Here is a 16,762-nt window from a genome sequence, read left to right as displayed (position 1 = left end):
TGTCATTTTTTATGGCGGGTGTGTGGATAAGGCTTCCTATTCAGTCAAATCCAAGAGCTGGGATTCCTTGGGAGTCGATCTCATATAGATTTTTTTCGAACTGGATTTGCTTTCAGAATTAGGACGAAAAGCTATGACAAGTTCGAACTCCTACAGGAGCAAAAGTCATGAACTGTATTTTCCCTCGGAGAGTGGTCATCAAATGGATTCATGCTCATATAGATGCAAAATTACTTACTCGGAAGTAATGAGCAGGGGAAACAAGAAAACACGCTGAGCTTACCTTTTAACCAAAAAAAAAAAAAAAAAAACCACGCTGCAGGTATTCAGACTCTTAATGATAAAGGTATATTGGTCATTTATGTAATTTAATATTTAAAAATAAATGGGATTAAAAAATTAAGGATAAATTTGTCTTTTTATTTATATTTAACAGAAAATATAATGAAAAAGTGAGAATAGACCTAAGTGATAATTATTTTTTAAAAATATTTAAAAGCGTTATTTGACCGAACTAAAGGAATGTGAATAAAATTATACCAAAATATTAATAACAATAACAATAATAATATGAGCATGAGCATGACTATGATACCATTACCATCACCGTCACTATCACCACCCCCCAAAAAACAACTAATAATATCATCCATGACTTTCATGATACCATCACGACTGATCATGGGTTCCGATGGCAACAAACTACACGTAGTAATGTTCCCATGGCTAGGGTTCGGTCATATGATACCATTCTTGGAGCTTGCCAAGTCCATCGCCCTTAGGGGTTACAAAGTCTCCTTCATCTCCACCCCAAGAAACATCCAACGCCTCCCCAAACTCCCTCCAAACTTAGCCACTCACATACACTTTGTCCCTCTCACTTTGCCCAACGTCCACGTTCTGCCTCACAACGCCGAGGCCACCATGGACATTCACGGCGATCAAATACAGTACCTCAAGATCGCTTTCGACGGCCTCGAAACCGAGTTGACTCGGTTCCTCTACAACTCACCTCCTGATTGGATTCTTCATGATTTTCTTCCTTACTGGTTGCTACTAATCGCAGCTAAACTTAACATCTCGTGTGCCTTCTTTTCAATTATCAATGCATGGTTCGTAGGTTTCTTCGGACCCACTTCGGGATTGATTGACGGCTCTCATCCACGGACCAAGCCCGAGCACTTCACCGTCCCGCCGGAGTGGGTTCGGTTCCCGATGAAGGTAGCGCCTCCAAGAGACACCCTTTATTATGGGAGCGTTTGAACCCAACGAGTTAGGGGTTTCTGACATATACCGAGTGGGAATGACCTTAGCCGGGATTGACGCTTTTTTTTATGCGACACTGTGAAGAGTTCGAACCTGAATGGTTGAACGTGCTCCGAGAGCTTTACGGCAAACCTGTGATTCTGGTGGGTTTAATGCCTCCCACGGTGCAGGATAGTGGAGAGGAGAGAAATGAAGCGTGGGTTTCCATTAGTGAGTTGCTGGGTAAGCAAAAGAAAGGCTCTGTGGTTTACGTAGCACTCGGGAGTGAGGTGACACTGAGTCAGGAGCAACTCACGGAGTTGGTTCTTGGGTTGGAGCTATCTGGGTTACCCTTCTTCTGGGCACTGAGAAAGCCACCCGGCTCGAACGAGTCTGACTCGGTTGAGTTATCGGTCGGGTTCGAGGAACAAACCAGGGGTCGTGGAGTTATTTGGACGGGCTGGGTGATAAGTGCCGAATATTGTATATTCAAGCGCCCTAAATTGCATTAGTTAAGTTCTTTATTTGTGTATTTTATATAGATTATCTCCAATTGTATGTTTTTGCACATTTTCAGGTTAAATTGCAAAAAGGAAGCAAAAATGATGCTTTGTGGAGTTTTGAACATAGGAAGGTGCAATGCTGAATTCTGGCAGCAGTGAAATCCGGATTTGCTCACCATTTTTGACCTACCAAACTCGAGAACTGGACTTCCATCATAACATGAAAGATTTAGAGCTCTGAATCAGGTTTCCAAATCTTCAAGTGGTTCATCATTCGGAGTTCGGAGTAGAGAGTTATGATCTTCTTATTAGAGGTGCTCAGAACTGCCTGGCAGCAATGAAAGTCTGCCTTGTTCTTCAATTTCGACCAACCAGACCTGAGAATTGGATCTCCACCAAAACATAAAGTTTTTAGAGCTCTGAATTAGCTTTCCAAATCTTCAAACGGTTTGTCATTCGGAGTTCGGAGCACAAAGTTATGGCTGTTTTACCAAAGTAGGTCCGGGCGGAGCAAACCAAGCATAGGGCATTCTGCCCAATTTTCGAGTGCTCGAGGCCCTATTTCGAGCACTCGAAATTAGGGCAGAATTCTACACGACTCAGCCCACTTGTGCTCAGATTTTAGCCCTTTTGGATTGCCTCCTTTATGAAGTGGTTGGAGATGTTGGTTGGTAGCTTTTGGGGTGGATAAGTGATCTAGATAAGGGAAGCAAAGCCACTCATTATCTCTTAAGCTTCATTTTGAGAAGAGAGGGGAGGAGGATAGAGCAAAGGAAGGAGAGTTCTTGGAGCAAGAAAGGGGAGCTCGAAAATGGAAGGAGGATCCATGGTTCTTCTTCATTCTAAGGCTCCCATGTGTAACTAACTCCTCTTCTAAGAAGGTAATGGAACCCCTCATTGTAAGCATGCTTTACTTTTTATTCTAGTTTGGGAAAAATAATGTATTTTTGTGGTGATTCTATAATCTAGAACTCTTACTTGATGTAATGAATTGATTTTGATTTAATGATCATGTTGGACCTACTTTCTTGTCTTAGAATGTATGTTTTCATGGTTGTATGGTTTACATTTTCATGGTGACAATGAAGATAAGATTTTTGGAATGGTTTTAATGGCATGTTGTTGAGAGATTTGATAGGCCATAGCTTAGGTTCTTCCTTTGATGGCTTATTCTTAATTCTTAGCTTCATGTGCTCTTATCATGTGATTGATGGTTTGACAATTTCTAGCTTAGTGAACATGTCTTAAATTACACTTTAGTTTAGGTAATTGAGCATGTAAAATCTTTGATAAATTGTTCTTGCCTATTGATTCCATGAATCCTTTGAAGGTAATGTAGTAACCATGAGTAACCACTTATCATAGCCATATATTTATGTTGTTTTTCCCCGAATGAATCATATTCTAGCATGTTTATATTGTAGGTGGTGAAGTTACTTCCCTAGTCTCTTTTACCGACATTTTATCTCTTTTAAATTCTTACAAGTTCTATTTTATGCATCTTAATTTCATAACTTTAGTGACAAACCAAGCAAACACCCTATTCCCCCTTATCATTCTAAAACGATTCTAGACGCTTAGGTTGCCTTAAACTAGCGCAGTCCCAGTGGTTCGACTTACCCGACCAATAGCCCTATTTTACAATGATTCGTGCTATTGCGAAGGTTGATGTATAGTTGATCAACCGATCACTGGGCGCCACAACTCAGGGTACTGGGTCATGACTCGGTGGGTGGTTTCCTGACCCACTGTGGTTGGAGTTCCATCATAGAGGGACTCAAGTTTGGGCTACCACTTATCATGTTACCCTTTGTTGTAGATCAAGGGTTGAATGCTAGGGTGTTTAAAGATAAAAAGGTTGGGATAGAGATACCGAGGGACGAACGAGACGGGTCGTTTACGAGGAACTCAGTGGCTGAGTCGGTGAGGTTAGTAATGGTTGATGGTGAGGGAAAAATTTACAGGGACAACGCATGGGAGATGAAGAAGATATTCGGAGACAAAGAAGGGCAAGACAGATACATAGAGCCCTTTCTAGAGTTTCTTGAAAAGCATAGGCGTGTGCTCAAAGACAGTTGAGTTGACACCGACTCGACTCGTCACTCAAGCACCAGTACCATTATACTGTTGTATTTGATTTGGATTGTAATGTTAATCAGTGTTGTATTTGATTTGGATTGTAATGTAATGGATTTTCATAATCCAATTCATCTGTTTTTTAAAATTTGTACTCGTCCGTTGCTTTACTGTCTGTAAGGGTCGGTTTGGTACGATAGAAAAGGGTGGAAAGGTGATGGAGGGTATTTAAAAAATTATGTTTGGCCAACATGGGTGGAAGGAAAAGAAAGGAGATGGAAGACTTTGGAGATGTATAGGTATATAAAGTAGTTTTCTTATCCTCTCAAAAATGGGAGGAAATGGAAGGAAAGTGAAGGTACTGGCTGATGGAGGAGTTGTGATGCCAATTTTACTCCAAGATTACAGAAGTTTGCAAAACAATGTACATACAAATTAGCAATTGCAGAGAGAATGAGAGATGGCGGGCCAGTGGCTGAAGCTTGCGAACGGCGAACCCGAACTGGAACAGTGGCGATGGAAACTGAAAGATATGGGTTTTGATTTTTTGAACAATCTGAAATGATATACCGATACAGGTTTTGAACTTTTGATTCTTGCAGACAGATAGATAAACTGAAATATATGAGTTTTAAACTTCTGATTCTTATAGTGCAGAGAGAAAGAAAGAGAGAGGACAAGTTCAGAGTTGAGAACGATAATAGAGATGGAGGCAAGATTGGGGAGGCTGAAATGTTTGCCCTAATTTGTTTTTATTTATTTATTTTTTTTTTTTTTTTTTTTTTTTTGTGGCCCATCAAGTATAGGAGACTATATATATATATATAATAGAGATGGAGGCGAGATTTGGGAGGCTGAAATGATTTGCCTGAATTTTCTTTTTTTTTCTTTTCTTGTGCAAGTATAGGAGACTATATATATATATAGATATAGATTTTTAATATAAAAGGGTATAATAGTCAATTTATTAAAATAATTTCCTTTCCTTTCTTTTCTTTTCTTTTTCCAAACATGATTATTATCCTTCCATTTATTTTCCTTCATTAATCAACCAAACACAATAGGAGATTAAAATTATCATTCTCTTCCATTCATTCATAACTAATGTTATCATTCTTCTTCAAACTCAACGTAACCGACATTCGATGATGGAAGCCCCCCACATCACTATCCGACTCAGCGAACCGCGTTAGTGGTAAAACTTTTGGATGAGTTGATGGGGCCATTCAAATTTGGATATTTATTTATAGGGATAATTTCGTGACTCCGTTAAAAGTATGGGAAAAGACAAGTTTGTCCCTAATTTTTTAATTACATTTATTTCAAAATATTAGATAATGTAAATGACTACTATACCCCTTACACACTATTTCTCTCTCCTCTGTCTCTCTCTGGAGGGACCTTCTCTCTCCTCATCTCTCTCTCACACACAGCCATGCCAAATCGGCCTGTACTAAGATAACCCTGTACATTTGAATCAAATTACCTTACTATTCCCTGACCCTTTCACCCCAAAACATCTCCATTCGCTCCCTCTCCCATCTCTATTGCAAGAATGGACTTACCGGCGATGACGGAGTAAACGGCGTGAAGAGCAAGTAGTATATCGAGGCTAACCATGCAGTGGACTGAGAGGTGGAGCGGCAGCTCAGCTCTATCTACGTCCTTTCTCCAATAGTCATAGTTGATTATCTCTCTCCAATATCCGTGACCTTTTTTTTTTTTGTGGGGTGGGGTTGGAATAAGGTATGAAATCTGTAATCATGTTATTATTGCACACACGTCTAATATTTCCTACCTGGAAGCTGTGATATTATAGAACAATTCATCAAATTATATCTCAGTTTCATAAAGTGACCTGTTCTTTTTTGTTTGATATCTAATATTTTTTGTTCTTTTTTATGCTTACAGTGACCTAATTTTTTATTTAAAATTTCATCCAACTGCTGGTGTAATTTGACACTTGGGGTCGACATGGACATGGAGTTTCCGGCGACCCACCACCGCACCACTGCCCAAGCCATTCAACAGACCCCAATTTCTAATTTGAGGTCTGCAATTTCGAAACTCTAATTTGATTTGTTCAATTTTAAAACCCTAATTTTGATGGTTACAACTTCTAATTCTTCTACCAACAATCACTACCCTTGAATCTTTCATCCAAATCTCCTTTGAAGGAGAATCGGAAAGATGGGAGGCCGAGGCTTCTGATCTCCTGCCATAGCGTGAAATGGTGATTTCTCTAACTTCCCCTCTGTATTCTTGAAGCCATCTTGGATAGAGGTTGAAGGAGAGAGAGAAGGGAGTGAGAAAAGCCAAAAAGAAAAGAAAAATAAATAAATAAATAAATGGTGCTGACTAAGATCAGATGAGAGCCAGATTATAGAGAACAGCAGCGAAGATCCAGGTGGTCAACGGCGATGGTTATGGTTACGGCCGAAATACACAGTGGTGGTTGTGGGTTTGGAGATGGAAACTGTGGTTTAGGGTGAGATGAAAAAAATGAAAAATAAAAATCAAATATAAATATAAAATGACTTTATTTATTTCTGTATATAGAAAAGGAAAGATAAACATGTCATTTGAATAGTCAAATTAAAGTCAAATGACATTCAAATGAAGGTAAATATATAATTTTAATTATTAAAGAAATAATTTAGTAGGTCAAATCAAAGTCAAAAGGCAAGATTAATCATTTAAAGTTGTGAGTTCTCAATTTTTATTTTTCTTTCTAAATTAAAAAAATTTATGAGTACGGAGCTCTTGCAATAATTCCTTTAATTTGAATCGTTTATAATATATTAGCCTTTTATTATTATTATTATTTTTAAATCTTGACCATATAATATATTAGCTTGATAATATTGAAATTAGAATATATAGCATGAGCAATTATAAATTCAAATATCTATTACGAGTAAGTAAAGTTCTTTCGTTTATTAACAGTATCTCGTCACTGGTTTGGTGACTTAGGTCGCCCTCTCTCAAGGTCGCCCTCTCTCACATTATATTCCATGGCCAAATTTCCAACTCCACTAGTTCACCCATTGAGCAAACTTAGGCATCAGGTCCAGGTTAGTCTAATTTTGTGGGGCTATTAATATTTAATTTATAATGATAGTAACATAGATCAAGTTCATGTTTGGACACAGTTTTCAAAAGAACAGAACCAAAACCATGAACTCACATTGGATATTTGGCCAACAGAGTTTGGCAACAATATGAAATAAAATTTTGATCAAATTTCATGGAAAAATGTTTTGGTGATTTTGTGGCTGAACAAACCCTGTGAAATTGTGGCACCCCCAGAATAGACAAGAAAAAGCATAAACCAAAATTGAACTGGAGATGGTAGAGGTCACTCTACAGTGAGCCAGCCCTAGACCCGCAATGCACTAAAGAAGATTTTAGTTCAAATGGCATATATCACCAAACATGCATAAAAGTGTTTCTGCAAGCCATAAATTTACCAGTCCTTAAAATATAGTCTAACCGAGTAAATCAGCAACTTTATATATACCGTCTAAACAAGCAAAGTAGCAATTGAAATAACAGAGTATCCGCGCGATCTCCTACCACAATAAGGGGTTAGCAGAACAGTCATTCAGAGATTTGGATCCTCTCCAATGCACTCGGGGTCACCCCCCACCCACCTTCTGGTTGGGCGACCCCAACCGCCCCCGAAACCCAGTGAACTAGAGAGAATTTTTGTCGGTCATTCAGACATCGAACTCTACAGGAGCGACTCATTTTTCAATTATTCAACCATTTCATTTTACCAAGTTCAATGTTAGTCAGATTAGTCAACATTTATATGTTTCGATGCAACAAGAAGATGTTATTTGTAACAAGTAGTTTTGTTGGTTGGTTAATTGGTCACATTTTATTCATGAAATGGGTTGGATTGGTATTAGTCTGGATACAGCAAAATCATTCTATTAGATCGAATGTACTTGTTAGATCAAAATATACAGGAAGAGAAGATTTACAACAAAAAAGATTCCACCTCTGAAGGCAGAGAAAGTACCCAGAGCTATATTGATCATTCCCAGAAATACTTACTTTGGAGAAGTCAGCTTATTTTCCTCAGAATCATGCTTCAGTGTAGCATCCCCGCCCATCAATTCCTGAAAGCCTTCAACCTTCACCGGCGGAGCCCTAACAAGTCCCACGTTCCTGCATGCAAACAAAAGGTTTCAGAATCCCATCGACTGCCTTTCTTTAGGCCTCAGTGAAATTCATTCTACAAATTGTCTTCCTTACGGTGTCTGCACTTGGGGCATTTGAAGGGAAGCCAATTGCCTAAACTGATTGGTGGATTGAGCATGGTAATTTGACATTGCAGCAATTTGCTGCTGCCGAAACTGCAGTTGTGGATGTCTTGTATTAATTGTGCCAAAGACATTACTGTCCATTGGAAATTCAGAAGGGTTTTCAAGCTTGACTTCCACCATGGGCCTTTCTTTATCCATATTCATATTCATGCCGGGATGAGGTGCGGCTGGTTGGCGCCTCCGCATTCTGTCCCACTGTTGTTGCTGAAAAGCCAGATTTTGGGGATGAACCACCTGCTGAGTCTGTGGATGCATTTGTTTTGGTATCTGCACAGTTACCAGGAGAAAGTATCGTCTTTGTCATTTTACATATTGAATGCCAATATTTGAAGGCTAACATTGAACCTAATAAGTCCCAGAGCCCCTGTGATCAGGGACTAATTGTAAAAGGAAATCCATACAGATAAAAACATTATTATTGATACTAATAGCAAGATCCAGCATTTATTATTCTATGAAAAGCCTTTTCTTGTTTGCAAATGTGTTTAACCATTGGTCAGATTCTGAAGTTAGCCAAACAGTGGTACAAGCTATACAAGGGCAGTAAAAATTATATAAGTCCTGAAGCGTAGTACAGCACAATAGACAAACAGTTGGGAGGTGGATCAACATACTTGCTGGGGTTGGCGAAGGGGGGTCTGGTGTTGTGATTGTAACTGTGACTGGATTCCCTGTAATTGTTGCTGAGTTTGTGGTACAACATTCCTAGAATTATCCTTCACAATCTCTGCTAAAGCCCCAAGATTACTGGCAATAAAAGGGGAAATACATTAGATATTGAGATAAAGAAATTTGTGCACTAACAATCACAATTGAAGGATATTTTAAGAAATAATATAGGAATATATGTAAAGCAAAAGTTTGGGCCAAAAAAATACATTCTTTCAACAAGGCAATTATAGAAGCCAAAAAGACTCAAGGTCAAGTACCACCCCCGTAATATTTTTGCAAATGACCCCCCCCCCCCCCCCCCTGTCTATTTGTCCATCTTTCCTTTTTGGTTGTCCCGGAATATTTGTTCCATTTTTTTTTTTTTTTGATAAGTAAAAAATTTCATAGAAAGGCGCTCAAGAGGGGAGCACTCCCAAAGGAATACACAAAAAAGGCCAAAGGCGACAACTAAAGCTTTAAACTATACACAAAATCCAGAAGATCCCCCAAAGATTTACAATTCCGCCCATTAACCCAAAAGGAATATAATATTTGTTCCATTTGAATAGTCAATGTGAGATAAATGCATCATTCCATAAATTTTAAGTTTTCACAAAATTTCCAACTTGATAATATATATTACAATGAAAATATATATATATATATATATATATATATATATATAAACTTCAAAAGTTAACTTGGGAATTTTGAAAGGAAATAATGCATCAAAAGAATGTTCCATAAAAAAGTTAAAATACCGAAAAGGTACTAATAAATTGGGTCGGAGGGAGTATATCTTATGAAGTAGTAGTACTATATAATGCAACATAGTGAGTTGAAGCCTGAAGTGGTGGGCCGAAGCCGTGGCTCCCATATGATATAACAAAAACGCACATTGTTGCATCATGTGGCAGCCCACAGTATCGGCTGTTTGGATCGCAAAATATAACATTTTCCTTTTATGAGATCACTTGATCTAAGGCAATAGCTTTATTGGTATAAATATAGGAGTGTTGAACAAACAGTCATAGTCAAACTTTGCTTTCGAAAAAGCTGTTAATTACACAACAAAACTAACTGGTTTTCAAGTGCAAGACAGAATATAATGTGATTATTATTGGACTATAAAGAAACCAAACTGTAACCTCAGGTTGTGGATGTCTATTGAAACATCCCACATCACCGGGAAGAGTGAGGTTTATGATATTTGTATGTGTGGGTGCCTCCTAACTGTGTAGACCCATTTTAAAAAACCGTGAGCACGGAGAGTGCAAAGCGAACAGTATCTACAGTGTGTGACAGGTCTAAACAAATGATATCAGAACAAATCCCCTGACAGAAATGGGAGGACCGTGCACAAGCCCTTGAGGGTCATGCCAGTGAGGACACTGGGTCCTAAGAGAGGGTGATTGTTACGTCCCACGTTGCCTGAGGGGAAGAAGTTGTGGGCACTTATATGTGCAAATGCCTTCTAATTGTGTAGACACATTTTGAAAACCGTGAGACGAAGAGTGTGCAAAATGAACAATATCTACATAGCAGGACGGGTTGTGACATCTACGGTTGGCAATAATAAGAATTTCATACAAGAATTACACTTAAAGGAGACTAGATCATCCCAAAGAAATAACGAAGAAATAAGATCTTCTCATTGCGTTTCACATAGCCTTCCAAAGGGGAAAATTTTAGACTTTCAGTATTAATAAAGCCTGGAAAAAAATTCCTACAAAGTAAAAGAATCATATGATAATTTAAGAAATTAGCAAAAGAACTTCTCTATCATTTCCAATAATAGTTATTGTTAATGCTGATTCCAAATCTGCATTTAGTTTTGTTTTACGAAGATACCCCTATTCTTTACCATCACCCTCCAATGTGTCCATAACATGGACTTATTACCTAGCACCCCAAATCGATCTAAACCGCACATAAATTGCGACTTTGGTGGAATTAGAGTAGAATCGTTGCTAGAATTGTAGAATCAACATTTTTTTTTCCTTTTTTGGGTATTATAAATCTTGGTGTATTGATACGCATGGTTGATTGTGATTTTTCAGTGAATATGGGGGATGTTTTTCCTGGGCTTCTTGTTTTGTTTCTAACTTTATGTTATTGACTTATTGGTTTTAATTTTCTTTAGTTTTGATCTTAAATTCTTACTTGGTATTAGATTATTTACTATTAGTTCTGTGTTAAATGTTCATACAATGAAATTTTGTTCATTCATTCCTTTAATACAATGTAGATATTTTTGATAGACAAACACAGAGGTGTCTATCCCCCAATTTTTATATAAATAATGTTAGTTATTTGTTAATTAATATTATTATTATTTTGGATTTACTTTTTAAAGAACCTTGGTCATTCCTCTTGGACCTACTACCAAGCATCTATTGCAAGTTAGTATTGTCTATCGCTGTTCTAATTGAATTGATGTTGCATAGTTTTATGAGAGCTCTACCTTTTGAGCTACATTCTCTTAGATACATGTAACTATATTTGGAGTGGTACTTTCATACATTTTTTGTGTTTTGGGCTTATTCTTGTTATATTTTAGAGATACTATTGTTTAAAAAGGTAGTTTGAATTATTTTTCTACTAGTTTGGAAGAATTTTACAATTCTCGATCCAATTCTACAAGGCCCCCAACGATCAAAACATAGAATGATCCTTACAACCTTGGTCTTTGTTAATACAAGGTAGGGGTCACAATTAGGCCCGAGCCTGTGGGTTACCATCCAGCCATGCCCCTAATGGGACGGGTATGGTAAGCTCTTAAATGGGAAATCGTTGGTATGGTTGAAAGAGCCTAAACCCAACTCGGGGTTCAGGGTGGGGAATGGTTTTCAATCAATCCAACCCTTCCCGATTATAAATGAAATTACATTGATACCTTATTTTATATATACATATCTAAAATGCCCTTACATATACAATTCCTAAGGCTTCGTTCGGATTGATGGATTTGAAAGGATTTGGAGAGAAAAAAAAAAAGTAAATGATGGTGGTTTTTGTGTCTAGGTTGCCATTAAGGAGAGAAAAGAAAGGATTTGGAGAGATTTGGACTGATATATAGTCCCTCCAAATCCCTCACTTGCTATCCTTCAAAAAATGAGAAGATTTAGAGAGAAAATGATAGCAAGTTCAGTGATGTTTTCATAATCTTGAGAACACCCTCAAGAATTAAAAGAAGAAAATTGTTATGACATTTGAGTCCCATCTTATAACATTTTACAAAAGGGTAAGAGCATCTCCAACCCACCTGCTATATGGGCTGCCAATTCAAAATATAGCAGGTGGGTTAAAATTAGGCCCTCCAACGAGCTGCTATTTCACCTGCCAAAAATTGCCTTTGCTATTTTTGGTGCCAAATCTAGCAAAACTTATAGCAACAGCTATTTCTATATCTCTCAATCCTATCTGTCTCTCTCTCTTTCTCTTCCCCTCTCATCCTCATATATATGTGTGTGTGTGTGTGTGTGTGTATCTCTTTCTTCTCAGATCGGTTTTGAAAAAGATCATAAAAAATTTCACCAAATAGGATTTAGTTTGCAAAACAAGAATTAAAGACATTGATTAGCTCATTTAGAAAAAAAAAAAAAAAAAAAAACAAAACCCATACGTACAAGTTAGCAGTTGCAGAGAGAGAGGGGGACAAGCTTGAGAGTTGAGAGACAGCGGCGGAAGCTTGCGAACGGCGAACCCGAACTGGAACAACGGGCGATGGAAACTAAAAGATATGGGTTTTGAACTTCTGATTCTTGTTGATTTTGTAGTTTGCAGTTTTGTAGTTTGCAGTTGCAGAGAGAGAGAGAGAGGGCAATTTCAGAGTTAAGAACGAGAATAGAGATGGAGGCGATTAGGGAGGCTGAAATGATTTGCCATAAAACTATATATGGCGATTTGGGAGGCTGAAATGATTTGCCCTAAATATATATATATATTTTAATAATAATATAATCAAATATATATAATATACATATATATATATATATATATATATATATATAAATTTCCGAAAAAGAAAAAAAAATTATATAAAAAAAATTTATATAATAATATAATCAAATATATAAATTTATACATATATATAAATTTATACATATATATATATATATATATTTGGGTCATTTTTTGACCAGATATTTTAGATTTTTGATTCTTTTTAATTAAGTTTAATTTTAGTTTCCTTCAAATGTCTACAACTTGACTTGGAATGTGCCTAATATTAACATTACTCATGCAAATATGAATGGTGGGAATAGTAGTTGAAAAAGAATAGTGGTTATGTCAAAAAATAGCATTTTACATAAAATGCATCATTGGAGCAGAATTGCTAAAATGTAACATTTTGACACTATAGCACTGTCAAAATATAGATTTGGCATCCGAATTTAGCATTTTACCATTGGAGATGCTCTAATGATAGTAATTTGGTTGTTATCCTTTCTTTTCTTTCTCTCATCTACCTTTTCAAAACAAGAATAATAACCTGTCCTTTCTTTTCCCTCATAATTTATGAGGTTATTGCTATCCTTTCCTTGCTTTTTTTTACCTTCGTAACTAATGCTATCTCTTTCCTTTTCTTTTCTCTCTTGTTTATCCAAATGAAGTCTAACTCTTATTTTGAACTTGTCCATTTTACTCTGCTGCCACCCCCCACCCCAACTCCACTCCCATTCCTCCTCTGATTGGCAATCATAATAATTAGATGGCGATGTCTATGATTAGTAATAATCAGTTTTTCGGCGAGAAAATCATCAACAATATTGTCCCCAACAGCAGGTCACAGTCACAATCACAACAATCAACTCCATCCCCAGTCACTAGTCATGGTAAGCACGCTCTCTCTCACTCCGAACGGGGTGGGAACAGGGTACTAGTTCATTATTGGGACGAGGATGGTGCTTGGAGTATACATCGCTTCCAGACAAGGATTTTGTAATCGAGAGGGATAGGGTTCAAGAAACCCGTTCCAAAGCTGTCCTGTTGGCGTCCTTAATCGAAAGTGTTAGGAGGGATAGATTGAAATACGAAAACCTAACCTTTGTGTTTTGTAGTAAAAAATGGTTGCTCTCAAAATTCGAACACGTGTTTTCACACTTGACAGTCCGAGCTTTTACTCCCGTACCAAGCAACAGCCTCAGACAAAGTACTTTTAAAATTACAATAATAATTTGCAAACAGAATATAACATAGTAGCATTACATTATATTTCATTACTTGCATATTGAAGTTTATCAAACTCAAGCTAGAGTCGCTAGACCAATTATGCATGAAATATCATTTGACTTGATTATTTCTACCAAGATGCATTTCGCTAAATGATAAATTTTTATATAATCTACTGCAGATATAGTTTCATACTATTTATCATTCTACTTCAAAGTTCATCTTCTGTACTATTAAATAGACCAACCAAGAGTCTAGTACACAAATGCAAATAAAAGACCAATCAAACATTCCAAGCATCTGAAATAAAAAAGCTCCACTCACCTATATCCCGCTGTTTGAAGGAACATCTTAAGTAGTTCAATAGCTGAACACTGCTTTCTGTAACTATCAGCAAGGACTTTCAAGATACGACCTAGTTTGCATATATGACAGCTGAGCAACTGAGACAATACTTCCATTGGAACTTCTGAAGCAGCTTCGAAACCCACACTTGTTAGCACACGAACTATTGCCTTCTGGGACATCTGTGATGCTTGCTCTTGACTAAGATGTTTCCTGTTACCTTCAGACCCACCTTTCCCACGACTTTGATTTCCTCCTTGTTCCATACTAAGGTACTCTGGCCTAATACCAAGCCTTTCAATCATAATAGGGCTCCTAGTCATAATTTGAGGAAGGTTATCAAGGACTCCATTGAACTCCACTTTCTGGTTGTATTCCACTCGATTTATGGGAGGGAGTGCGCTATCAGGAACGCAGTTCAACATGAACATCGTTTCAGGGAAAAACTCGTCATCCATAGCATTATTGTCATCTAAAACTGAGTTTGGGCACAAATTTGACCCATTTTCCAATATAGATTTGCCAAATCCCATGTTTTTTTCTTCCTTGTATGCTACTCGTCTTCTCTTATGCTTCTCAAGAATTCTAAGATAAGTAGACATCTGCTCAGGTGTGCGTCTGTCTATTTCTCGATCCCCAAATGATAACCTATATGGTTTGCTGACTCTATGCTTCTCAAAAAATTGGCTATACCATGATTCGGGCAATTCTTCATGCCTAAATCTCTGAGTCACATTATCAATTTCTGATTCGCCATATCTTGACATAACACCAATGGCAGCTTTAGGTTGAAGCTGCAGAAACTGTCAAATGATGTTCAATCAAAGTATCAAACCACAACAAGAAGTGAACTGAAAATAAACACATTCTGTTTCTACACTCCTTTCATGTTAAGCATCTGTAGCACATATACGTAAAGATTTAACTTGACAAGATAAGCACAGAATAAAATGTAATATAGGTTATTATTGCCCCACGAAACAACCATATTGGCATGTCATTTTACTTCTCCTAAATAAACATCCGTCAAGACAGCATAAACCAACAACATTATATGTAACTAAATAAAAGCTTGCAATTCAGTCAAAAAACAGCATTTTTTTTTTCTGGCAAGTGATAACAGCATATAATAAAATATAAAGGACCATAGGGAAGCAAAAGGTACGTTCCTAAAATAACCATATTGTAGAATCGATTATGGATGCCCAGGTATAAAAGAACGAGACATAGAAATATCATTTGGACTTAGCAATAACTCCAGAAAGCTAAGTCATAAGTCATAAAAAATAATGAAACAAGAAGAAATGTAATTCAAGGAGGTGATAATTAATGCAAGGATGGACAAATTATAAGGGCTACTACTTGGTCATGCTCCAAGATATTATGTTACGATTTGCAATAGAAGGATGCAACTGGTTAAAACATAATCAGTTTTATGGATTGACTTGCATATTAGTAATTATGAACCCACAAAATAACATTGAAAAATGAAACGATTCTTTAAATTTTAAGCACACCAAAATGGGAAAGGGAAAAAAATAAATAAATCCAATAGTGGAATTTACAAGACTATTAAGGATCGATGCATGAATTCTCATTTACCATTCTACTCTATGTTGGACTGTGATCAAACCATCTTAAAGCAACCTGTTAAAGAAATGTGCCACATGGGATCCCCTATTTCATTTCTTAATCATCAACAAGAACCCACAAATTATAAATTAGAAAATCAGTGCAGTTAGACGATCGAACCTTTGAGGTCACCGAATTGGACGTGATAACACCGTCTCGCTGCTGAACCCCATTTTGTGAATAACTGTCCAAAGTGAAGTACACATCATCGCCGTGCAACTGCAAATCTGAAAGAACGAACTCAGTTACACACTAAAAATTGAGACCATTGAATCAATCAAACAAGACAAATTTCTATCTACACCGACATTAAACCGAATTATATACATACAAGTGGGATTGAGCTTCGAAATTGCAGTCGAAGAAGCACTAGAAGAAGATGAAGACGATGAAGGTTGAGTGGGGCGTAGAAAGAGAGAGACACAGGCTTTGTCGAAGAGGAGAGCACGAACTCTGAGTTGGAGTTGGATCTGAGCCCTAGATTTTGAAGCATCGTTTCTCAAGAAGACTTCCCATGAAGATGGCGAAGAGAGGAAGTGAATAAAGTTGGCGTAGAGTGAGTCGCCGAGCCATGACCGCCACACGCCTTGGCTTTCGAGCTTGCGAGCGAGTTCGTATCCCCGTCCATCGTCGCCGAGCAAGGCCATTGCCCTGTTTGTGTGTGTGTCGGAGAGGGTTTGAGTAACACACTGTTTGGATTTTACTTGGGGGTCAGCTTGTTTGAATGGAAATGAAAGGAAAAGAAAAAAATGGTCTTGAAGAAAATAAAAAATAAAAAATGTGTTTGGCAGAAAATGTTGG

The 16,762-nt window shown here is 37.4% G+C and overlaps 1 protein-coding gene and 1 pseudogene across 2 annotated transcripts; one reads left to right on the top strand and one right to left on the bottom strand.

The window, feature by feature from the left end:
- The first annotated feature begins 681 nt into the window (after positions 1-681).
- Positions 682-3,827, top strand: LOC132282021 (putative UDP-rhamnose:rhamnosyltransferase 1; annotated as a pseudogene).
- Positions 3,828-7,679: 3,852 nt separating this feature from the next.
- LOC132282570 (uncharacterized) lies at positions 7,680-16,701 on the bottom strand. 2 transcript variants are annotated; one of them, XM_059784296.1, is made up of 6 exons: positions 16,293-16,701; positions 16,082-16,188; positions 14,309-15,123; positions 8,773-8,905; positions 8,088-8,425; positions 7,680-8,000 (listed from the first exon to the last, which is right to left on the bottom strand). In XM_059784296.1, exons 1-6 carry the CDS (start codon positions 16,606-16,608, stop codon positions 7,883-7,885), a joined length of 1,827 nt encoding a protein of 608 aa, XP_059640279.1. In that variant the 5' UTR covers positions 16,609-16,701; the 3' UTR covers positions 7,680-7,882. The 2 variants fall into 2 exon arrangements, with proteins under 2 accessions (XP_059640279.1, XP_059640278.1); XM_059784295.1 differs by having other exon boundaries at positions 14,309-15,132; positions 16,293-16,700.
- Positions 16,702-16,762: the final 61 nt, after the last annotated feature.

Source organism: Cornus florida, unplaced genomic scaffold (genome assembly GCF_030987335.1).
Source record: "Cornus florida cultivar Cherokee Brave unplaced genomic scaffold, ASM3098733v1 CherokeeBrave_3.0.0_Hap2_Chr11, whole genome shotgun sequence".
Lineage (NCBI taxonomy): Eukaryota > Viridiplantae > Streptophyta > Magnoliopsida > Cornales > Cornaceae > Cornus > Cornus florida.
Note: the sequence above shows the minus strand (reverse complement) of the source record. Positions and strands in the feature narration are given on the sequence as shown.